Source organism: Cuculus canorus, chromosome 11 (assembly GCF_017976375.1).
Source record: "Cuculus canorus isolate bCucCan1 chromosome 11, bCucCan1.pri, whole genome shotgun sequence".
Taxonomy (NCBI): domain Eukaryota; kingdom Metazoa; phylum Chordata; class Aves; order Cuculiformes; family Cuculidae; genus Cuculus; species Cuculus canorus.
The window spans coordinates 873,629-897,321 of NC_071411.1; the positions used below are offsets into that span (position 1 = coordinate 873,629).

Consider the following 23,693-nt stretch of genomic DNA (forward strand, 5'->3'; position numbering starts at 1 on the left):
CACCTCTTGAAGCAAAGAGCTTTTTGTTTTCCAGTCATTGGAATGTCACTCAATACAAGGCAACGAAAAAGCTCTTCATCCCTGCATCTTTCCTTCCTTGCCCACAGGATTAAAGGCTGTAAGAACAGGCCTCAAGGAGGAGTTTAGAGGGCTCGGTCTTGTTCCATTCTTTTTTAATACCTTCTTAAAGCTATTAGGATTTCACCATCATGTTCTGCTTTTAAGACCTCCAGCAATTTCTAACGACGTCTTCTTTTCCATATTTATTCTCTTATTGATCCCAATAATTCATCACCACGCTGGTGTTGCTCAGCTGGGTTTTGGCTTGCACCCCATCCCCCCCGATAATTCTTTGTACTTTTCCCCTCCATAGATATTCAGGACTCCTGTGCGTGGAAAGCCAGTATTTAATGCTCTTGTTGATGTGCAAAAAATATTGTTTGTCTTGGCAGTTCCTTGGAGTTATGCATGCTGCGCAGTGAAGTTATTTATGCTCTGTGCCTGTAACATCGTTTCCTCCCTCATCAGGCTCGGTAACAATTAAACTTCTTAGCTATCACAGCTGTTTATTCCCACCTGCAGTTACTGATGGCTGAGTAGGGAGTGTGCTGGCTGGACGGAGTTTAGGCTCCGGCTCCCGTATTCAGAGTGCCCCCAGCCACCCTCTGCTACCAGCCGCCTTCCCGGCCCGACTCCCGTGCTTAGGTTCTCCTTCTCACCGGGCACCCCGAGATTTCCCACGGCCGTCCGACGCCAGGTCCCGGCGCGGCTCCGTTATCCGGGTGCCGGCAGAGGGGAACCGAGCGCTGCGGTTTAGAGCCCGTCCCGAGCTGCTGCCCCGGCGCACGGGGTCTGTCCCGGCACGGGGTTGTGTCCGGGCGCCGCGCAGGTCCCGCTGCCCGCCCGCCGCCGCCGCCGCTTGTCTCCCGGCAACACGCGTCGCGCCCCGCCCGGTATGGCCCTCGCGGGTCGCCGTAGTGCGGCGGCGCGGCCCGGCCGGCAGTGAGTGCGGCGGTCCCGGCCCGCGGCTCCGCGGGGGCGCTGGGCGTGGGGGGCCCGGCCCGGACTGACGGAAGGGCCTGGGGTTGGGGGGCCGGTTGGGGTGCGGGGCCTTGGGGGTACCAGGCTTTGTGGTCCCGGCTGCGGTGCCGGGGCCTTGCAAGGGGTCTTGGCTGGGCGCTCGGGCAGATGGAGAGGCACCCCGGGCGGAGGTGCTTGTGGGCGTAGAGGCTGCCCGGTCTGGGGGCTGTGGCTGCAGGGAGAGCTGTCCTGCTTCGGGGGTGTCGCGCCGTGTGGGTCTTGCCGCCAGCTTTGTGGATTCTGCCGGCTGCAGGGGGTGCCTGAGGATGGGGGGCTGCCTGGATTTGGGCAGCGCTGCTTGGTGTTTCTGGTTTGGGGGTGCTGCCTAGCTAGGGGTTCCACAGAGACCCAAGCTTGCCATCAAGGCAGAGCAGTTCTAGTGGTGCGGGGGCCTCTGCCTCCCAGCTGTGTCCTTGCTGGCCTCATCCCTGCTGTCCTGGTGAGAGCAGGAGGGCTCAGGCACTGAACAAAGCCATGTTCGCTGGCCCAGCGTCTCTGTCTCCTTGCCTGCCCCTGGTCAGCTCAGTTTAAGCTCTAGTTTCCCCCGTGTTGTTTAGTCTGCCCATCTGCTGGAAGGTGCTTGTCTTTGCCGAAAGAAGAGAATTCTAATGAATGGCCAGACTCGGAGCTGGGTGCGTTCGCCAGAGCTGCTGGGGCCAGGTTTGTGAATCACACGTGGCAGCAGCAAAAGGGCAGATGTGTGTCCCGTGCACTGCCCTTTCTCTGACCTGTTGAAAGCAGTGTCTGCTCCTGCCAAAACACCCTGGCACTGCAGCAGTGCATCTCGTTTAGTGCTGGTGTGGCCGAGCTTTACTCTGGCTGGGCATTCCAACTGTTCCAGCAGCACAGGTGCCGGCTGGCTGTCTTGGGGAAGAGCTAGGGGCACTCCCCACCAGCCGTGGGTGTTTTCAACTTGTCCTGACAGAGGTGAAATTCTGTCTGTCACGTTTAGAGTACTTTAAGGTAGTACACACTGTGCTGTCTGCTCTGGTTTGATAGTTTAATTGTTTTATTCCTTGTTTTGAGGCTCTGATACGGATCATCCAGGACCATTGATCCAGGCTAGCTTTTGCTTTGTTCCTGTGGGTTCACTTGGCGGTGCTGCTCCGCTGCTGGATGCTGGGGTGGCCCTGAGGAAAGGGGCTCTAGGAGATCTTTTCCTGAGCCCAGCTGAAGCTCCAGTGATCTTTGCCAGTGGTGTTGTGGTGGCACTTGTGTTGCTTGGCAAGTTCACTGACTTTTCTTGGCTTCACTTGAGTTTCTGCTCTGCATGAGGTTGCTGGCAAGCGTTTAATTCCTGCAGCCTTTGCTCCTGTTGCCACCTCCTGTTGCTGTGTGTGTCACAAAGCAGTTTGTCAGATGGCTGCCTAGTGAGCGGGATAACTTCCAGCGATGGCCGGCTGTTGGGGTGATTGGAAACAGGAAAAGGGGGTAACCTAACATTTTGAAGCTGGATGGAACTAGCAATTTGAGTTTATTCTTTTTGTCCTGGCATGTGTCAGATCAGCTTGGATAGCATTCTTCACATCTAGTGACACTTGGAAAGGTCATGAATCTTTAGTCATGTGGCAAGTTTTCACCTGTAAATGCTCTGTGTATTTCTATGTGTGTCTGCTTTTGTCCCAGTAAAACTGGCAGCTGGTCTCTGGGGTTTTGCCCTTGTAGTCAGTGCTGTTCTTTTGTAGTCCAGTTCATCTGCATTCCTCTCTCTCTTTCTCTCTCTCTCTCTTTCTCTCTCTCTCTCTTTCTCTCTCTCTCTCTCTCTCTCTCTCTGCTTTGCATAGGAGAATAATTTAATAACCAGTTAAAAAGAATTTTAACTGGATGTATATTTCTGTCTTAAAGACTACGGTGTGGGAGAGGAAGGCCAAGGTATCTTGTCAGGCGGTGGGTGGAAGTGCGAGGCCGCTGCCCATTTTAGTGCTGCTTGGCAGTGGTGGTAGCTCTAGCCCTGTGCTGGCACAGTGCTGCTGCCTCAAACTCGGGGCAAAGATTGCCTGTGTTTCTGGCTTGGTTGTACCTGTGCCTTTGGCCGGAGCGGGATCTGCGTGGTTGGCTGGAGATGGGCTTTAATGCCTTACACGCTTCAGGAAGACTTTGGGCTGTGGCACAGGTGGGACTATGAGCAGGGTTGGTGGTTAGCTGGGTTTGGGCTCGTCTGATGTCGTCAGCACAAGGGCTCTGGCTATTTTTTGGCTTATCCCTGCTGTTCAATCCAGGTACATCAACCTCCAAGAAAAATAGAAGTCTGAAGGCAGCATCCTCCCCAGAGGTTTTGTTCTAGGTGTCTGTCCATTGTATGTCCGCTCTGGAAGCGAGGCCTGTGAAGAATGACGTCAAGAGGTGCTGGGACTGCTTTCTCGAGGAAGAACTACAGACTGAGCACCGAGCTGGAGAAGTCCAAGGTCACAGGTATGGGCCTGTCTGTACTGTGTCAAAGCAGCACCGCTGTGGGCGGGGTGAGCACCCCTTGCCTCCCTGGAGATCAGCTGCCTTCCAGCTGCGCTTACCTCGCTGACGTGAGGTGTAGTGGTGCTGAAACTGAGCGAACCCCTGAGCTGAGGTGAGATTTTGGCAGGGACGTTCCTGTAGCACTAAGGGCTCCAGAAGCTCACGTCACCGTGCCATTTCCTCAGCACGCAGCCCTGCCTCGCAAGGCTGGAGAATGCCGCTTTGCCTGCCTTTGTCCTTTCTGATGCAGGGAGTCCCCCTTTCAGGATGAACAGATTGTTAAATTCTCAGATGAATCCATCCGAGATCCAACTGTTGGTCCCTGCTAGGCAGTCTCTTTTCTCTTGGACTCACCAATAACTCACTGCTTATGAGACCACAGATCTGGCATTTGAGGGCACTGTTGCACCTAGAAATAAAGGAGGTGGCACTGGTGTGGCACTAGGGATTGTGTTGCACAATGAAACCTAAAGCGAGGCATATGTTGTTAGAGGGGGTTGTGGGTCAGACAAGATGAGCAGTGTTTGCAGGCTTTTTTTTTTTTTTTTCTCTCGGCATCTCCTAGTGCAGTTTAGAGGTGTAGATACTTAAAATGTCCCAGGTATGAAAAAATCGTCAGGAACAGCAACAGCGATAAGGTTTGTATTTTTCTTTTTTGGAAATGAAATTGTGTTCCGGCTCCCAGCTCCTGAAGTTACTTGACCAGGAAGTAGTACAGCAGCATTCCTGAGGATGTAGTTCCACCTGTGGGGCCGGTGTGTGGCCTCCCATTTGCTGTTGCAGAGCAGCTCAAATCAGAAAGAGCCTCCATTCTGTGCCCCATCACGTTGGGCACGAGGGCTGCAGTGAAGGTGGCGAGACGATGACTGATGACTTGAAGCTGCGTTTGCCACCGTGTTGATTTGCAAACCTGAACATCATTTTCCCATAGTTACCAGTTTCCTGCTTGTACGTGAAATTTATGTTCGAGTTTAATTAATGACTCCCTAGGCTTATTTCCCTTCTGTTTTTCACAAGGGATCGTGAACAGCAGGCTGCTGAATGATTATCTGCATCGCATCTTTACCAATGCGGATGGGAACCAGTCTGCAGCTGCTTACAGGTATCAGACGACTTTTCATTCACTAGAGCGCCAGCAATGCTGTATCAGTCCCAGACACTGCACTGAAAAGAAAGGAAGGCGCCACGCCATGATATTTGTTAAAAGCCCAGCAGCACCACGTTACAGAAATGCCTCCCAGCTCTCATCCTTCCGTGGCTTTTTCAAATGGCAGGGCTTGGCAGGAAGGATTCTTCAGAATGTTTTGCATGAAAACCTCCACATACAAAAACACTAGGCAGTATTTCTGAAATAAATAGGCAAGGGAGCATTCACTGTGTTGTTTGCATTCCCTTCTGATGTGTAAGGAAGTGCAGAATGCCCAGGTTGTCGGTAAAGTGATGAAAAATAGGTCACCAGTGCCCTGTGAGCTAAAGGCAAGGCGGTTATTGATACAGGAGTTACTATACGCGTTGCAGGGGGTGAAACTGTTGGTACTTATATTATTAAGAGTCACTAAAGGGGAAAAAAAACTACCAAATTCCTGTGCAGTGTCTCTTTTCTATTTGTTTTCCCTTCTCCTTTACCTTGTAGCCCAGAAACATGTACCTTTGAGATAGAAAACATTTCTCTTGCACTTAGCTCTTTCGTCGGTGGAAAGTCAGAGCTGTTCGGGGTGGGTACGGTGTGGCCAAGCGAGGCAGGCGGGCAGCTCCTGCCAGCTGGCGGTGGGGTCACATTCCACAGGCTATACTTAGTGCTGCCAGCTCAAATGTGAACTCAGAGCTGCTAAAAGTAGCTCTCGTCCCTCTCCGCTCTTGGTGAGCTGGGATTGTGGTGGGGGGGAGGCAGAGTGGGTTGTGTTACTTTGCCATAAGCTTGCCTGCCTTGGAATATTCCATCTGCCTGAGCATTGTGGTTTTCAGTATTTCTAATTTCTTTGCTTGGTGATTAATAACTTGGAAGCACAGAACTGATAGTACACTTGGCTGGTCTGTGTCTGTCTTTTCTTTCCTGCCCTCCACCCTTTTCCCTGGACTGGGCTATTTGGTAGAAAGCCCAGTCGCGGTCAAATAGGCCTTGAAAATAACACATGCATATGAGAGCAGCTTTTATGGTATGACATCTTGTCGTCAGAGACAAGAATTCCTTGTAAAGGAGCTCGCTGCAGACAGGTCTCTGGCTGCCTCATGCTTTTCCAGCTCCTTCCAGAATCTCTCCTCTGTGCTAGCTGCTGAGCAAGCTGCTTTGCTGAAGCCATCCCCTCTCATGCCAATCAGAACCGATTAATTGATTCCACTTCTGTGCATCTTCCAACCCATCAGGTTTTCCAAAGGTCTCTCTCTTCCCCTGGCCTTGCAGAAGCAGGAAGTTGTTCCACAGATGACTTTGGAAATGGGAAGCAGGAACAGGAACAAATAGCAACTCTCACAGTAAAAGGAGGTCCTGCTGGGGTCTCTTGAAGACCTGCAGCACGACCCGTGTGGTTCTTTGACTCCTGGGGAGACTTGGGAAGGAAGGGAGTGTGAGGTGGGGAAGTTTGCTGCTGTGACAAAGCTATTTAGAGCAACATCAAGGTGAGGTGGCCATGACAGTGACTGGGTAGCGAAATGGTCTGTGATGCTCAGTGTTGGGAAACACAAAGCGATGCACTGAAAGGGGAGCAGCCTCAGCACTGGGCATCAAGTGTTGAGCCCTGGGCTGATGTTACTGTGTAGGACTGAGGTTGGTGTGGACTTTGAGATCCTTTAACTACATTGCTTGTTCATGCTGTTCTTGGTCCTTGGCTCATTCATTACCCCAGCGTGCTGGGCAGCAGATTCCTCAGGTCCACGACAAGAAACATAGACCGACAGAACTCCCCGGTCCGTGTCTCACAGCACAGGGCTGTGCAGAACATGTGTCTGGGCTGGAACTCTTCAAAACCTGGAGGCAGAGTTTTCTGAAGAGCTCCTGTGCATATTTATTCCTAGAAAGCACCTGACGTTCCAGAATCTGCAGGAGCACCTTGACCGGTTGCTAGCAGAGGAGGATGACTCTGACGACAGTCGAGGTAGGAGACGTGGGTCACCTGTCTGACTTGTGCGTCTGCCTGTGCTGTGTGCCAGGGAGGACAAGCTGTGTCATGAAAAGCAGTTTTCTGGGTGCACGTTGTTCTGCCCTCCTGTGCTGTAATTTATACTACCTTTAAATCCTTCCTGTGAGAAGTTCTGGACTAGGTCTGTTTTTTGGATGGAGGAGTCTTATTTCCTGGTGAAAACGCCTGGAAAAGCAATTCTGGAGCAAATATTGGAGCTATTTCAGTGATGACGATCTACAGAGCCGTTGCTGTGCCCAGCAGTGTGGAGCGCTCTCCTCAGTGGGACATGCATAGGCGTGTTCATTGTTTTTATGTACTGATCTCCGCTGTAGGCATTCGCCATGGGCCACAGGCTGTTGCCTGCATTCTTGCTAGCATTTGTTTCCCTGAGTGAGTCAGGATGTGGCAGGATACAAGCTGACTCCTCTCCTAAAAAGCAGAGTTTTTCTTACTGGCTGCAATCAAAGCATGGTGTGTTGGCCAAACATTGGGCTCGGAGTTTAGTTGGATCTTTGAATTTTGCAAAAGTAACAATTTCAGGCAATGTGGAAAAGAACATTGACCTGAATGCTGGGTAGCTGAGACCTTGTGTGTTGCTATGAAAACTTACTTTTAAATCTCAGTGATGATTCCTTTCCTGAGGTCCTGATGGTCTAACATGGGTAATGCTATTTTAGTCCTCCTCTGCAGCAGAATCCAGGTGGTGTTAACAGCCTCACTGGAGGTGCTCGGCAGGTGTTCTGTTAAATTCTGCACAGCTTTCCCTAGCAGGTTTTCTGCACCTCTTGTTTCAGACCAGGGAGCCGAGGGCCGGCTTGGCCCGTCCACTGTGGTGCTGGACCACACGAGCGGGTTTGAGGGGCTCCTGCTGGTCGATGATGACTTACTTGGGGTGAGTGTGATGCTGGGTGTAGCAGAAAATGGTCTTGTGGGACTAAAACCACTTTGGGCTTCCTGGTTTCTTCTTCATAACAAATCCTCGTCACTGGATTTGTAGCGTGTGGTGAATAGAATCTGCCCAGAAAGCTGCAGGATCCTGGAGTAACTGAGCACTCCTGGGAACAGGCCCAGCAGCACCCCTAAGCCTCAGCAAGCTCCAAGTGGAGCTGTGAGGAAGTGAAAGGATTCCCCTGGCCCAGAGGCTCGCTTATGAGCTTGGCTAGACAGGGGAAGGGCCTGCAGCCAGCTTTCCTGTCTCTCCCTCCAGCAGAGTGCCTCTTCCTGCCTTCCTTCTGGTATCCTCCAGTGGTGGTGAGAGGCTGGAGCTGAGGCTTTCATTTCTCCTTTGTTTCCATTAGCACCATGCTTGCTCCTTAGCTGCTGTTCCTCATGCAGAAGATTAGCTGAAAGAATCACTTGGAATTTAATCATGGAATCGTAGAATCGTGGAATAGTTAGGGTTGGAAGGGACCTTAAAGATCATCTAGTTCCAACCCCCTGCCATGGGCAGGGGCATCCCACTAAAGCAGGCTGCCCAAGGCCCATCCAACCTGGCGCTGAACACCTCCAGGAATGGAGCATCCACAGCTTCCCTTGGCAACCTGTTCCAGTGTCTCACCACTCTCATGGTGAAGAAATTCTTCCTGAAGTCCAGTCTAAATCTGCCCCTTTCCAGTTTATACCCATTCCCCCTCGTCCTATCACCACAAGCCTCTCCAGCTTTCCTGTAGGCCCCCTCAGGTACTGGAAGGTCGCTATAAGATCTCTTCTGAGCCTTCACTTCTCCAGGCTGAACAGGCCCAACTCTCTCAGCCTGTCCTCGTAATCCTTTCCTACTGCAGTAATTTGTTCTCTGTTCACCCCTTCACTGAGCACACATGTCCTGGGCTCATTCCGTCCTTAATCCTGGTCTCCTTTTCCACCTGCAGCAGAGGGGGCTGCCCTGGTCTCCCCTTTCCCCTAGACCTGCTGTAGCTTACCTTGGCTGTCCCTGGAACTTACCCTTAGGTTGGATTCCACTGTCTTGCCTGGGAATTCCTTGTTGCTGCCTTCACCTCTTCTTCATGGTCCATCCTGAGACTGGGAGTCAGGAGTGAGCGTTACCTGCTGGCCCTGGGCTTTAGTCTGGACACCCCCAATCTGGAGTTTGTTCCAATTCATCCAAGATTCGGGGGTCTTTCCTGTATAACAGTCACTTCTGCATACCTGTCACAATTCACTGGGGAGCTGTCTGTCGCCACGTTGCTGTGGTTCTGCTGCTGTGCTGCACACTTTGCTGGACTCTGTCACCCACAGATGAGCTGGGGGAAGGACCTGGGGGGTTCCTTAGGGCCTGGGTCTCTGAGTTCAGCTGCTGGAACAGCAGGGAAGATGTCCTGTCTCTTCCCTACAATGTGGTTGTGGATGGCATTGCCATCTGGTTTTAAGGGCTATGAAGGAGAGAACGGGTAGAACTGAGTGAAACGGACTTTTTGCCTGGCTTTAAAATACCTTTTGTTGTTGGTGCAGGTGATTGGCCACAGCAACTTTGGGTCCATCAGGGCCACGACATGCGTGTATAAAGGTAAGGAGATAAACCAGCGGTGTTTTGAGAAGGGTCCCCAGGAAGGGTCTGTTTCTGTGGGAGCAAGTGTCAGGTTTGGCTTCTCTGACGGTGAGCAGGGGTTTACTGTGTGGCATCTCTCTTTTTTTCAGGGAAGTGGATTTATGAGGTGCTCATCTCCTCCCAGGGACTCATGCAGATTGGCTGGTGTACTCTCAACTGCAGATTTAATCAGGAGGTAGTGTAACCACTGCACGGGGCACAGGGCTGCTCTGCGTTCCCCCACTGCTTTTTAGGTCAGTGTGCAGTGTCACTTTGGTGCTGTGCTTCTGCCCTGCTGGCGTTTCCTGCCCAGCACACACAGACAAAGCGCCAACTCTGCTGTTCTGAAACTCTTTATTAGGCTGCTTCTGGTCTGTGCTCACAGAACAGAGCATGGTTTCAAAGCCTTGCACGCTGGATGAGTTGCGCGTAGCCACCACTGTGTGTTGGATTTCAGTTGGTGTCTTCTCCAGAGAGCGTGTGGGTAGCAGTGCTGGCAGCACGCCTCGGGATTGCCCTCAGCCGTGGTGCTATGGGCCTTTTATGCCCAGGAGGGGCAAGCCCAGGCCAGCTCTTGACAGGCTCTAGGTGGGGTGTTTGGTGCTAGGAAGGTGCAGCAGCTGCTGTTTCTCTAACTTGCCACTCTGCAATACTCGAGAGGGGAGGTGACAGGCATCCTGAAGGGCTGCTTTGACATGATTTGGGAGTGTAGTGTGCCAGCATTATTCTTCTGAGCCAAAAAGGAGTAGGGAATGGTGTATTTCTCTGATGTAAAGATCACAGATCATTGGATTCACCCCTAGAGGGAGAGCTTTTCCCAGGCAGAGCATGTGTGTTTTCAGCTGCTCTCCCTGTCTGCTGGTCTACCTGTTAAAGCCACTTGCAATGAGAGGGATCCTGCTTGGCATGCTCCGAGTCTCCTCTTTTATGCTTTGGTGCAGGAAGGAGTTGGAGATACACCAGATTCATATGCGTACGATGGAAACAGGGTGCGCAAGTGGAATGTGACTACTACCAACTATGGCAAAGTGAGTAGCTGTCCTCTCGGGAACAGGAGATAAAGAGAAGAAAGCAGGGGACTCCTGCTTGTTGAATTCTGCTGGGGCCTGTGAAATGCCCTCAGGCTGGCCTCCTTGCTTCAGTCTGCTCCTGGGGAGGCCGTGTGCCAGCAGTTGTTTGCACTGTAGGGGTGGTGGACATGCCATGTGGTGCTCTATTGAGTAGCCCCAGCAGACTGATACCCAACAAAGTGTCTGGAAGGCTCTGGTTCTTTGTTACATGTCAGAGAATGATGCAGTGTTGGGATGAATAGAGCTTTGATCCTATGTATGTCCCTGGTGCTGGAGGGACAAAAGATCCCAACCACTGGCTTATGTGCAGCTTCCAGAAGTGTCCGAGAGTGCTGTGTGACCTGCTGTGAGAAGAAACTCTCTTCTGCAACTGAGAATCACAAGGGATTGGTTGGACGGCAGTCTTTTTTCTGATATGGGAACACCATGGATGTATGTTTAACCTTTTCTCTCCCTTCACTGCAGTCTTGGGCAGCAGGAGACATCGTCAGCTGTCTGATAGACCTTGATGAGGGCACCATTGCTTTCTGCTTGTAAGCATCTTTGCCCACTTTCCTGCTTGGTTGGTGTCTGCGTGTAACATGGAGGTTTCCACACTGCTCAGCAGATTGCTGAGCCCTATTTCTGCCCTCTCTCCTCTAAGTTCCTCGGTAGTTTTAGCCTTTGCTGTTCTGTGTTTTGTTCAGGAACTATATAAAAGAGCTATTGAGTCTCCTAAGTTCAGGTGAGAGCACTTGGCAGAAAGAGACTCAAGCTACAAAGTCTTTGTAAAGCTTCCTAGGATTTTGGAGGGAATGAGATCTCTCATGGTACTTGATAGTGCAGCAGGCTGAGCCATACCAATTGCTTCTGTGGTCAGTGTAGCCGTTGCCTGTCCCAGACTCACAGGGAGCTGTGGAAGGGCTGATAAACCTCCTGCCTCCAACTCCCCTGCACAATGAGCAGAGGTCAGCCTGAGTTAGGCTTGTTCCCTGGCCCTAAACCACAGCCTGCAACAAGGCAGCTGGAATGAAAACCTGTTAGATGCTCCATGTTGTCTTTTAGAAAAGAGTAAATTGAGAGTATTATCCTATTTCCACCAGCGTCAAATGGATGAGGCCAAAACTGTGACCTGCCATTAAAACGTGGGTTGCCCTCGAAGCTGAGTGGGCTCTGCATGCTGTGCAGGCTCCAACGCCTTCCTGTACCATCGTATGAAAGTGGGAGTGCTGCTCTGCTTCCCAGGGCTGTAACTCAGCAGAGCTGGGATGCGTGTGAGCCAGGTTAAGAGGGACAGGAGGTGTGACTGACTGACGTGTCTGTGTTGGCCAGCTACTGGGAGGGGAGATCAACTGCCCAGTTGATCTCAAAACCTTCCTCGTGTGACTGAAACCTTGTGGGTTTTCGTTCTTTCAGGAATGGCATCTCTCTGGGAACTGCTTTCGATAACATCACAAGGGGTGCTGGAATGGCTTACTTCCCTGCCATCAGCCTCTCGTTCAAAGAGTCCGTTGCTTTTAACTTCGGAAGCCGTCCACTCCGATATCCTTTAGGTGTGAGGCGGTCTGAAGGGAGGGGAGCCTGTCCTGAGACCATCTTTGGAGGCTGTAGAACAGACAGACCTGACTGCAATTTGCTTTCTTTTGTTGGCAGTTGTGCATAGAGTGGGGTCAAGGAGGGAAGTACCAGATGCCCCCTTAGCTGGGGCAGCAGGGCATGGCACACAAACAGCAGTACTGGTCCCCAACAGTTTGTGAAATGAGCTTTGCTCTCGGCTCTGCAGCAGCAGCTCATGCTGCAGCTGGGGGCTGCCTGTTCCCAAGCACTCAGACCCTGCAAAGATCTTGCTCTCCGGGTCTCAAAACCCCAGTGCTGTGGTGCTGCTGAGCCTCTTGGCCGCTGCTCTCTTTTACCTCCCAGCCATGTGGGACCTCTGAGATAGTATTAGCATTTTCTGCTGCCTTCCTGTGGGAATGCTGGGACCTCAGCTCCTGTCAGAGCAGTCCTGGGTGTGCCCATTGATAGCTGTAGCGGAGGCTCAGGTTGGTCTTCCTGGTGAGAACAGAAGTGCGGTGTGAAATACTCACTGCTGGCAGTATTGAGGAAGTGGGAATGCGAGCTTGTGGATTATCATCTGTTTAGAAGGCCTTGTGGTTTGAACCATGACTGAGGCACACAAAAGTGTAGAGTAAAATAGGGAAATGGTCTCCTTGCACAAACAAAAGAAGTCCTGAAAGGATCAGATTGCTTTTTACCTTAACACTTGCCTACTTATCCAGTGGAAGGTTACCGCCCCTTGCAAGATCCTCCTGTTGCAGACCTAGTGAAGACTCGCAAGCTGTTGGGCTACCTGAAGAATGTGATCCATATTGGAATAGATGTGACGGTAAGCTGTTGTCATCAGGCGAATCTGTGGGGAAGCTGTCAGCATTCCCTTCTCAGCACATGCTGACAGCTCAGACAGTTCCATGTACCTGGGAGCCTAAATGTTTACCTGCTTTTGCATGGGGCTTGTGTGTCCCTGGAGCTCTTTGGCTTGCAAAACGGGATTTGTGGAGTTCTTTGGTTTGCAAAATGAGATTCCTGATAGTTCCAGTACTTAAATGAAACCATACTGGGCTTTGTTGTTCTCAGTCCTCTGAAATTTCATTCCCAGTACACAAGAGGTGATGTTAGTTGGGGTCAGAGCTGCGGGATCTGGCTTTGCAGCCTTGAAAGAAGCTTGTTCGTATCCTAAACATTTTACTGAGGTCCTGCTGCAGCGATGGGGTGAAATTCTGGTAGGGCTGCCTTGGCAGCTGTTTGGGCTCTGTCACTGTTGGCTAGAAACCCATCTTTTTCTCCTAGGGTGGGAGATGATCTGTTGATGCCTAGAGCACAGGGAATGCCCTCTGCTCTGGTCTGGGCTTGAACTGAGGCCTGCTTTGCCAGCTGACCTCCTGTAGAGATTCCCATTTACAAGTTGTCATGGACACTTGAATCCTTTTGGGAAAACAGATTGTCAAGGTGCATGCGTGTAGCTGATCATAGCTGACATCCTGACTGCACTGCAGCTCTCTAGAGGTGAGGGCCTAGCTGCTTTGCCATCCTGAATTCCCATGCTGAAGGTTTATAGTGCAATCGGGCATGGAACAGCAAATACTGCTGGCTTCAGGCCTCCAGTTCATTCAGTCATTGGTGTACTGGATCCAAGATGTGTGTTTTTCTGGTTTGTCTGTGCAGGAGGGGAAGCTGGTGGAGAGGGACATGTCCATGTGGCAGCTTCAGGGAGAACCCACGGTGTTGATTACATTGGCCCACATCTTCAACTATTTCTCTCCTCTCATGGTGAGTTTTGCCTGCCTGTTGCAGGCTTCTGTAGCTGCCTGTTATTGTGCTGTCCAGGGGAAAGAAACCTCAGCTTTCCTGTGCCATGGAGGACTGTTGACCTGTGGCTCTCTGCCTGCAGTGCAAGGTGTACCTGGTGGAAGATGTGCTCATGACCTTCCTGTTGAGCATCCTCGAGCAAGGAGGGGCAGTGGAGTCTCATCCACTTATTCAGCAGCTTCTGGATCTCATGTGGCTTCTCATGGAGGTGAGTTGCTGGGGTGCTGGTTCCTGCCCAGGTGCCACAGGGGGCCCCTGGGAGGTGCTGAGGACAGGGGTCTTACCTAGAAAATATTGGTAGCGATCAGCTTCCTTCCCTTCCTGGTGATAAGATCCCTCTTTTTTGTGGTAGACCACCCTCTAGCCTAGCTCATCGGTCTGCTGCTTCACACCTGGAGAATGAGGGTTGAGTGCAGAGTAATAGGTGATGATGACACTGGCCATGAGCTAACAAGGCATTTCTAGGCTTCTCCTGCTGCTTAAGAGACTGGTGGTGTTGGATAACTTCCTGCTTCAATGAACATCAAATCCATCAGTAAGAAATGAGTTGGTCTCTTGGATGTTGTTAATGCTTATGTGACTGTCTTAAGAGCCGCCATGTGCTCCAAGAGATGGTTTGGAGTGTGCAGGACTGGGATGGGAATGGGCAGTGCACTCACCACCTCCATCACTGCTGGGGAAAAACCTCCTCCAGCTTTCCGTGCCTCTTCCTGTCCAAGCTGGATGAGCAAGCACTTCTTCCTGGGACACTCGTCTGAGGCAGCCTTTGCTAGCCACTGGGTACTGGAGTGGTTCTGCAGAGCCAATCCCTGCAGAGGTCGGCTTGGAGACACGTGTCTGTCCATTGTGGTAACGGTTAACGGGTATGGGCATTGGCCCAACCTGCTGTCATGAAAAGTTTGATCGAAAACCGTCATGCTCCCCTCAGGCCCATCATCTTGGAAGTTAAGCTGAACACCCTGTAGGGCTGATGTTTGTGGAAGAGTTGGCTCTCATCCTGCTGAGTCCTGGTTGTGAGTTGGACTCAAATAGACAGCTCCTCCATCACCACGTGTACAGCAGAGTAACTGCTTTCCTGTCTGGGCTGGTTCTGCAAAAAGTGTGTGCTGGACAGATTTAGGAGTTATGGGGATGGGTGACTCAACTCAGATAACAGGACCTGGGACTTTGGCTTTCTGTAGATGACTTTTGGGTTGTTTTTGCTAGTGCAGAAGCTTGTTTCCCTGTAGCAAAGTGATGACACCAACTTCTGCTCTAATTCTTTCACATGGAGTCAGACAGACAAACACTGTGGGCTCAGAGCACTTGCTTTTTCAGTTCAGAAGTGAATATTTCCTTCCAAGCTGCTCCAACCATAGCTGTTCCCAGCTCTGTGCCATTGCTGTTCAATGTGTTTCTTATTTCTCAGGAGTACGAAGTGCACGAGTGTCTCAAGCAGCTGTTGATGTCCCTGCTGCGGGCTTACAGATTTTCACCCATTATCCCAGACCTGGGATTACAAGTGAGTTCTCTAACACTGTACCTGTTAGAGAGTTGCATCCTCTTCTGTAGATGGAGTCACTTTTGTTCTCGTGTTTCCCTAGATTCACTACCTCCGGCTCACTATTGCAGTCCTGAAGCATGAGAAATCCAGGAAATACCTACTCAGCAATGTTCTGTATCCTTTGTGTCTCCTCCTCAGTTCTCCCTGCCCTCAATAATGCAGCTGAGGAGACTGCAAGGAAGCTTCCATCTTTGAGAGGTCATTCTTATCTATCAGATCTCCTCTGTCTGCCTGACAGCATCCTCTATGAAGCACTGCTTTGAGGAGGGGGAACGGTGCCATAGGGTTCGCATCCTACTAAGACAGAGGACTTCATTTCTACCCGAGTGACCCCTCTGATGTCCCTAGAGCAAAACCACTTTTGGAGCAGTCCAGCTGCTGTGCTAGCATTTGGGCAGCTGCTCTGGTAACTGCATGGGGCTTCTCCCAGGAGAAGGGGGCTCTGGATCTTGCAGAGCTTTGAGTGTTTGTTTGGAAAGGGGGTCTTTCACAACAGCTCGGAAACACGCCCTGTACTTTTATCAGATGTATCTTTTGTACTTGCTTTAACTTGGCCGCAGCTTCGATGTGCTCCGTTCAGTTGTGTTCTTCTACATTAAGAGCCCGCTGCGTGTGGAGGAGGCTGGTTTGCAGGAACTCATTCCCACCACATGGTGGCCAAACCGCTTCACCAAGGAGGTGAGTAAGAGCACACCCGCTGTTATGGCCTGCTATCCCCATCATTTTCTAGCTGAGGAAGTTGGATTAGCATTGGTGGACCCTGCAGAGCTGTGCGAGAACTGCAGCCTCTCCATTGCCCCTCTGTCATCTCCATTATCCCTTAGAGGGGACAGTTGTGAGATGTTGGTCAGGACAGAGGAGGAGGACATTTTCTATGGCTACAGATTTGGAAAGGAACCTTGCAGTGTCCAAGGAATTGCAGATTTACTTGTGTGTCCTCAAAAGATCTCCCACCCTTACTCATTGCAAGGCTGCAGAAGGCCTGTTTGAAAGTGCTACCAGCTGCAGTCACTGTTTTAGGGCCTTTCTGCTCCCCCTTTGGCAAGACGTTTTCCCTAGGCAGGGATCCCCTGCTGAGCAGTGTCTGTCCCCCACCCAGGGCAAGGAGGGTAAGGAGGTGAAGGAGGAGAGTGCTGAGGAGAGACTGAGGCGGCGGGCGTATGAAAGAGGCTGCCAGCGGCTCAAGAAACGCATTGAAGGTCTGTGAAGAAGGAGGGAAGTTGCCAAGATCACATACCTTTTGTGCAGCCAGGGGGACCAGCCCTTGAGCTGTTTCCAAATCTGCTTCGTGACCCGAAGTTGGGCTGTGTTTGGCCAGGACAGGTTGTGCTGCGGGGGCGGGAGGCAGCCATGCTGGTACTTGGTGGAGGGCTTTGAGTGCTGGGACCCTGCTGCCTCGACCTGCAGCCTCGCATGATGGGACATGAGCAAACTGAGATTCCCCTTTAGGGGCATTGTTCATCAGCAGTGGATGAATTTATTGCTGGGTGGTGGAGGAGAAAGATCTTGTAGTGATGGGATCAGCATTCTGCTTGCTCTGGCTTGTCCTGGGCTGCCTCTGCTGAGGATGCAATTTTTCTTCTAGGGACAGGGTCCTGCAGCTGGGGTTAATAGGGGTGGCTGCTCTCCTGTGCTTGCTTTCTGATGGCAGACATGTCCCCTTTTTAGTGGTGGAAGGTCTCCAGGTTGAGATTCTGAAGTTGCTGCTGAACAACAAGGACAGAGGAGGGGTGAGTGCTCAGTGGATCTTTTGGTACAGCATCTCCACGTTACAGGACTTGCAAGCTATAGACTCGCCACCCGCTTTTCCTCCTGGCAGGGGGAAGCCTCCAGGTACATCTTCCTAAACAAATTCCGCAAGTTTCTTCAGGAGAATGCTAGCAACAGAGGGGTAAGTCAGAGCGCCGGCCTCCCAAACCTCACCTGAGAGCTCTGTTGCATCTTTGGGCTGGGAGCAATGCCTTTTCAGCTGAGCTGCTTCCAGTATTCAGTCAACTGACATCTAGATACAGCAGGGAGTGGGAAGGAGTGAAAAGATCTGAGGCCAGAAACCAAGCCGCTTATCCAAGTCCTGTGCAGCAATTTCTGGGAAAGCAGGCCTTGGGAGCAGACTTGAGTGGGAGCTGAACATCCTCCTAAAACCTCTTGGGGAGCATGGCTGTGGAGTGCTATGCCACAAAACTGGCCTGCTGGCTTTGGCATCCTCTTCACTCCTTGGGTGGGGACTGTTCTGGCCCTGGATCAGGAGGCTGGCCTGCAGCTTTGGGAAGCAGGCATCTGCTGTTGCAGGAAACCTTTTCTTCACGCGCATCTGTGTTCATGATCAGACCCGTCTTTCTTGGTGGAGCAGGTGGTATCCATCATCCTCTGTCAGACCAGCTTGTTGCTTCAGTGCCTGGGACTTTCTAGAGGCAAAACCTGCTTCTGCCATCAGGGCTGGGCTCTCTTCCAGTACTGGAAGCTAGAGATGATTGCCCCACGTGGCTGCTGGGACTAAGGTGTGCTTTCACACCTGCCCTGATGACTGAGCTCTCATTCTTGCTCTAGAACTTGACCGTGTTGTGCCCACCAGAGTACATGGTGTGCTTCCTGCACCGGCTTATTGCCGCCTTGCGCTTCTTCTGGGATGGCCACAAGGCAAAGACCCCTGCTGCACTGAGCAGTGAAGGTAAGGCCTGGAGGGTCTCCAGGATGCTGGAGGGTTTGCGTTTCTCATGGGCGATGGTGCCTTCTGTCACCCTGTGTCTGTAGTTCCCAGTCACCCTGAGTAATTCCTGCGTGCAGTTCTGTTCCAGTCAACGTCCAAACCTATTCCAGTTCATTCCTTTGAGATTCATGAAGGAGTTACCTGTGATGTTTGCTGGTTCCCACTGTGCTCTGGAACAGAATTGCGAGTCTGAAGGTCAAAATAATTGTGGAATAAACAAATCTTCTCTGCTTTAGAGGCCTACATCCCTCCTCAACTGTTTTATAATGGGAAGGTGGATTATTTTGACCTTCAGTGACTTGAGGGCAGCTCAGTGATTCCACAGCCAAAGTTTAGGGGAGGATATTTGTTTGGTTTTGTGGTTCCTAGACTGGGATTATGGGGGAACCGAACTGGTGCCTGTTGCTTTCCCCACCTTCAAACTCTGCCTTGCCTGTCCTGCCACGATCTACTCAGCATTCCCCTGTCTTACTTTAGGCTGAGCCTTTCTCTAGACTCAGTAATTGCCTTATGTGGGACTAAGCGACAGCACCGGAGCAGCTAGGTAGAGAACTGCCAAGTTTTCTTATGGTCCAGTTTCCCCCAGTGACCAACTGGAAGTGCTGGGAGACTTGTCCGTGGCCATTGGTTGCTCCTGTTTCTGCTTCATTGTAGAAATCGCCTCTACTTTAACAGCTTGTGCTTTTATGACAAAACCCCCATCACTCGGTGAAGGTCCAGGCTGGGTCCTGGGGTCTCTCTTAGGAGGCTTATATGTCCTGTGCATGGGACTTGTGGAATAAACAAATCTTCTCTGCTTTAGAGGCCTACATCCCTCCTCAACTGTTTTATAATGGGAAGGTGGATTATTTTGACCTTCAGCGACTTGGAGGTCTCCTGTCTCATCTTAAGAAGACTTTAAAAGGTAAGTGCTCTAATTTCCGATACCTGCATCCAGGCCCTGGCTGGAGTTCACCTGAGAGACATCCCAGGGAGGGAGCTGTGGGTCATGAATTGTGATCAAATTTAAAGAGAGGAGACTTGAATTTTAATGAGGTGCAAGTTACATTGAAGGGAGACACCATCCCTCTTGAGTGGAGTGTCCTTTAAGTTAACAGTTTACTCTCTGTATCTCTGAGTGGGGCCTGTGGCTGGTGGAGGGAACGGGGCAGTCTGGGAATACTCTCTGCTGCGGTGCTCTTGCATTTGCCTTTGGCTCAAATCTCTCTTCTCCTTCCCCAGTGCGTTTGCAAGATTCAGACCATTTTCCCTGTCTTGATCTGATCCCTGGCTGTTTAGAATTAGGTTACTTAACTTGAGAACCATATAATCTCCTCTGGTCTCTCAACAAGGTCTTTCTGGCCAGCTTGAAGGACAGGGCTGTGGACTAGAGGACACATTGTTTGGGCTCTGTAGAGCACAGCCATCAGTGCAGCCTTCATCTGGGCTGGGGATGATTTCTGGTCTGAGTCTTGGAGGGAACCTGCAGTCCTAGCGACCTGGGGACAGTGTTGAAGAGCTGCGTGCTTAGTAGATGGACTTAGGCCATGAGTTTCCTTCCTGTGCTCCCCCAGTCTGGCCCTGGCGGCTGTCTCCTGGTTGCTCAGTTATTATTTGTTGCTGGTATGACCAGAAACATGTCTGGGTGAGCAGCGCCCGTTGCTGCTCAAGGGCAGAGCTATTCCATGTAGAGTAGCTGGCAGGGAAGGTGGATTTGTTCTGATGCAGCACCCACCTTTGCTGGCAACTTCTCTACTGCTGAGAAGCAGGAAAGGGGATGAGCCGAGGGCTGCCTCTTGGGAAGCGACGGGTGACTCCTTTGTTCACAGCTGCTTTGGTGTGCTCTTTGCAGATGACCTGGCTGCAAAAGCCAATGTCCTGATCGACCCTGCTGAGCTGCATGCAGTGACTATGGACGATCTTGATGAAGATGAGGAATCGGCCACGTCAGCAGCACAGGTGAGCCACGTGCTGTTATTCACCTGCAGGGGTTGTGGTGCTGGGGCAGTGAGCTGACCCTCTGGCCAGAAAAGCTTTTGCATTAGAGGAAGGGCAGTGGCTAGGCCAGGACTGTAACCAGTCCATGGACAGCCAGAAGAGCAGCTGCACTTGCCTGAGGGTCACTGGAGATCAGCAAGGCCATGGATGCACCAAGTTCGAGCAGCAAAATTTAATTTGCTCTGCTCTCTCACTGCCTACTGACCTGAATATGCCCCCCCCACCCTGCCACTGCAGCTCTTGATGCTTGCATTTGAAAAGGCGCAAGGCAGCTGCGGGCAGAGCAGCTTCTTGCTGTGCAGATCCGCTTCTTGTACCTGGCATGTGCCCTTAGAGGCAGGAATATATGTTTGCTAACCTGGCACTGCTGGCCCAGCCACAATAGGAAGGGTGTCTGCTCACTTTCCAGTGGCCACTGTGCATCTATACCAACCTCCTTGCAGGGACAAGGGAGGAATAGCAGGCAGCCAAGCAGCTAGAGCTGTTTCTCCTTTATTTTCTTTTCAGTCGCAGCGTCCCTCTGCTGCCCTGGCCATCGGTGGAGCTCTAGCCAGACCTGGCTGGCTCAGCTCCCCGACTCTGGGCCGTGCAAACCGCTTCCTCAGCACGGCGGCTGTCAGTCTGATGAACCCGCGACGGCCTCTTGGCGCCCTGGAGAAGATTAAAGTGCGCACACTAAGTGTGGAGCAGCGGACAGAGGAGGACAGTGAGTACTTGCTGTGTGCTAGCATGCTTCGGGTGGTCTGTGGGAGAATGGCACCTTCCAGCTCCCAGTACTCCCCATGAGGAATGCAGTCAATTTACGTCCAGCATCGCTCTATTCCGTTCCCAGGGCATACTGACACCCATAAGTCCACAGTTAACCCCTTTGCCATTCTGGATGTGACAGGCAGGCCTCTGGGTCATGTACAGAGCTTGAGGAAGCAGGATTTGCATGGCCTGGGTCTGTTTGAGCAGACCTAGCAGGTCAGCTTGGTGCAGGCAGTGAGATGGGAATGGTGTGTTGGTGTATCTAGTGGATCATGTGGGCTGGGAAGGAGTGCTGTGTCACAGAGGCAAGCAGGGCTTTGGCTTCAGAGAGGTGCGAGCAGAAGCTGAGATGCCAAAATACCTTTCTGAGAACTTCTCTGCTGTCTTGGGGGTGCATTGCAGTTGAAGGCAGCCATGGAAATGAGGGTCTCTTACTGGGCAGACCCCCAGAGGAGCCAGACCAGGCCATTACAGAGAACTCCCTCCTGGAAATCCTGGATGGGATAGTGATGATGTACAATCTCAGTGTCCACCAGCAGCTTGGGAAGGTAAGTGCACACACTGTGCAGGAATCCATTCCCCCAGTATCCATGCTCCTATGATGACTCTGTTTTCTGCTTATTTAGTGACTGTGTGTGTTCTTTCCTGCTCCTCCCAACTCCCGTGGGAGATCTGGTTGTATGCTTATATGTTTAGGGAAAGAAATACCCTCATTTATTGTTGGAATCTGCTGTTTTCCAGATGGTTGGTGTGTCAGATGATGTGAATGAATATGCCATGGCACTAAAAGACACAGAGGGAAAAATCAGCCGCTGCCCAAGGAGGGTAAGTGTCTCTGGACTCCCAGCTTCCTTCTCTGGTAGAGCCTCAGTATCTGTCAAAAGCATGAAGCACAGCGGGTGATTTCCAGCCTTGGAGCAGCCAGTGTCTTAGATGGGGTGATAACCCATGCCTGGAGCTGGCAGGCACATTTCGTACTGTGCCAGCCCATTGTATCAGTGCCTCAAGGAACGGAGGGACTGAAACAACTACTTTAGCTTCTCCCAGACAGGCTGTGGCAGCCTGTAAACCTCCATGTGCTGCGGACACCTCGGAAATGAACTCCTGGTGAGGAGGGCGCTTCAGTGCTGAGCTTGGGACACATCTGTCCTATCCAGCTGCTGCAGACTGAGTGTATCTGGTGATGCATTAAAAAAGTATCTGACAGTAGTTGACCCAAAAGCTGCTTCGTACACTGGACCAGCGTCTGTGTCAGGCCTTGTGGGCTGCAGCTGGGACCAGCAGGTACTCTTTATAGCACTGGTTCCTGGCCACTCTGCAGAAAGGCTGCTGACATCTTTCCTGCCTGCCCGTACTCCCTAGCTAGCCCCAAGGTGTTATTTGCTTTCACAGTCTCTGGAAAAACGATGCTATAAATGGCAGTGACATCTGCCCTGACATCTCTGCACTCTTTTCAGAGGAGGGACATCCACGATGAACTGCTGAAGAGCCAAAAGGTCTTCTCTGAGAAGCTCAACCACCTAAGCCGACGCCTCGCCTGGATAAATGTCACCATTTATTCAAAGGTGGGCAGGAACGTAATGCGAGCAGCTCAGAGGAGACCAAGCAAGTGAGCCTTTACCTGTGCTGCTCGGTTCATGTGTCACAAGTGTCATCTTCCCTGGTGTTGGAGCAATGCTGATGATCTGTGGGCCTGATTTTTCCCTTCTTGTGCATCAGAGGCTCCTTCCTAGGCCTGGTCCCATAGTGTTTGTTAGGGCACAGCCCAGTCTGTTCTGAGCTATGTGTGGGGCTATAGGCTTTCATTTGGGACATCAGACCTCTGTGCTGCAGGTGGAAGAATGCAGGCCAAAGGGAGATTCAGCTCTCGGGGCACGTCTAGAGGACAGACGTTACCATGAACCATTTCCTTGAGTGAGGCTGTGCGTCACAGGGAGGTCTCAGTGATGCTTCCCTTCCTGAAATCTACATGATCCAAGCCTAGGGGTTTTGTTCAAGTGTTCTCCTGTTCTTCGCTTTGTTCCCGCACAGAGAGAGTGCGTTCTGCGTTTAGTGATGCAGTGACTGTTTGCACAGGTTGTCCCTTCTTCCCTACATTCACCATTTTCTAGGATCTCTTTTCTCTCAAGCAGTTTGTGCTTTTGCACTCTGCACATCCCCTCTTCCTGTCTCCCCTTGCACATTGCCATGTTCCATCTGTGTTTGTAACTTTTTTTAGTGTAGGGGAAGAAGACATCTTTCCCTGAACAGGCAGTGGCAGCAGGGGCTCTGCACGTGTCCTGGGATGTAAGCAGGGAGAGGGGGAGTGGCAATTCCTGTGAACGTGTCCTGCAGAGCTGCAGGGGCTGATCCCGATTCTGTGCTCTCTGTGCTCATCCCCTACTTCACTCGCAGCGCAGGGCTGCAAGGCACAGTGCTGTGCTGCCCACGCTCTCCGGCTGCATTAGCGTAGCCTGTGCTTGCCAGAAAATAAACCTTTCTTCCCGGACTGCTCTCGGAAGGCTGAGGGGCATTACTGGTGTGCATTGCAGGTGTCGCTGCGATGGCCCCTGCAGAAACATTGTTTGTGTCTCTAGATGATATATTGTCATATTAAACTAGGAACCCGCCTCCCGTTGAGAGCGCAGTGTCACCTTTCTGGATGAATCAGCAGCATCTGGGAGTGAAGGTCACAGCCTTCCTGGTCTGTGCTCCTGCCTTGGTGTGCTTGGCTGTCAGGGAGAGCAGGTCCCTGAGAAATGTACCCCAGGAGCCAGAGAGCTTGCTCTGGAGAGGAGTGCAGCTGCACAGAGGAGCCTGTCCACGCTGCCTGCACCCTTAGGGCTCCATCGCACAGCCGTTGCAGGTGTCTGCAGTTCCCCAATGCTGACACCCGCCCAGGGGGCACTTGCATCCCTAGGAACTGCGTGCAGTGGAGGGGCCCACCTGTAGGAGCACTGCTGGTGCCACTGATGCTGATGGAGAGAAAGAGACTGGCTCTGTCTAGAGGTGAAGTCTTGCTCTGTGCTGAAGTGTAAAAACGCGGGAGAGGCTGCTCCTTCCTCTGGGAAATTAGTCACTGGTTTATTCCGAGCTGAGGGATTCAAGGTTAGATGAAACGGAGCACTACAGCTTAAAAACACTCTTA

The 23,693-nt window shown here is 51.6% G+C and overlaps 1 protein-coding gene across 7 annotated transcripts in view; it reads left to right on the forward strand.

Moving 5' to 3' along the window:
* RNF123 (ring finger protein 123) overlaps window positions 1-23,693 on the forward strand; it is a 47,500-nt gene that overhangs the window by 1,836 nt on the left and 21,971 nt on the right. For 2 of the 7 annotated variants that reach the window (XM_054076283.1, XM_054076290.1), the window contains exons 1-26: window positions 1,117-3,193; window positions 3,300-3,492; window positions 4,549-4,633; window positions 6,544-6,623; window positions 7,445-7,542; window positions 9,099-9,153; window positions 9,285-9,370; window positions 10,116-10,202; window positions 10,710-10,777; window positions 11,640-11,765; window positions 12,495-12,609; window positions 13,446-13,550; window positions 13,672-13,797; window positions 14,998-15,090; window positions 15,173-15,246; window positions 15,693-15,810; window positions 16,232-16,331; window positions 16,801-16,862; window positions 16,952-17,023; window positions 17,680-17,800; window positions 18,642-18,743; window positions 19,671-19,777; window positions 20,324-20,522; window positions 20,969-21,114; window positions 21,308-21,391; window positions 22,024-22,131. In XM_054076283.1, the coding sequence (XP_053932258.1) occupies window positions 3,411-3,492; window positions 4,549-4,633; window positions 6,544-6,623; window positions 7,445-7,542; window positions 9,099-9,153; window positions 9,285-9,370; window positions 10,116-10,202; window positions 10,710-10,777; window positions 11,640-11,765; window positions 12,495-12,609; window positions 13,446-13,550; window positions 13,672-13,797; window positions 14,998-15,090; window positions 15,173-15,246; window positions 15,693-15,810; window positions 16,232-16,331; window positions 16,801-16,862; window positions 16,952-17,023; window positions 17,680-17,800; window positions 18,642-18,743; window positions 19,671-19,777; window positions 20,324-20,522; window positions 20,969-21,114; window positions 21,308-21,391; window positions 22,024-22,131 (2,499 nt within the window). In that variant the 5' untranslated portion in view covers window positions 1,117-3,193; window positions 3,300-3,410. The other 5 variants (XM_054076288.1, XM_054076286.1, XM_054076287.1 and 2 more) reach the window with 5 other exon arrangements.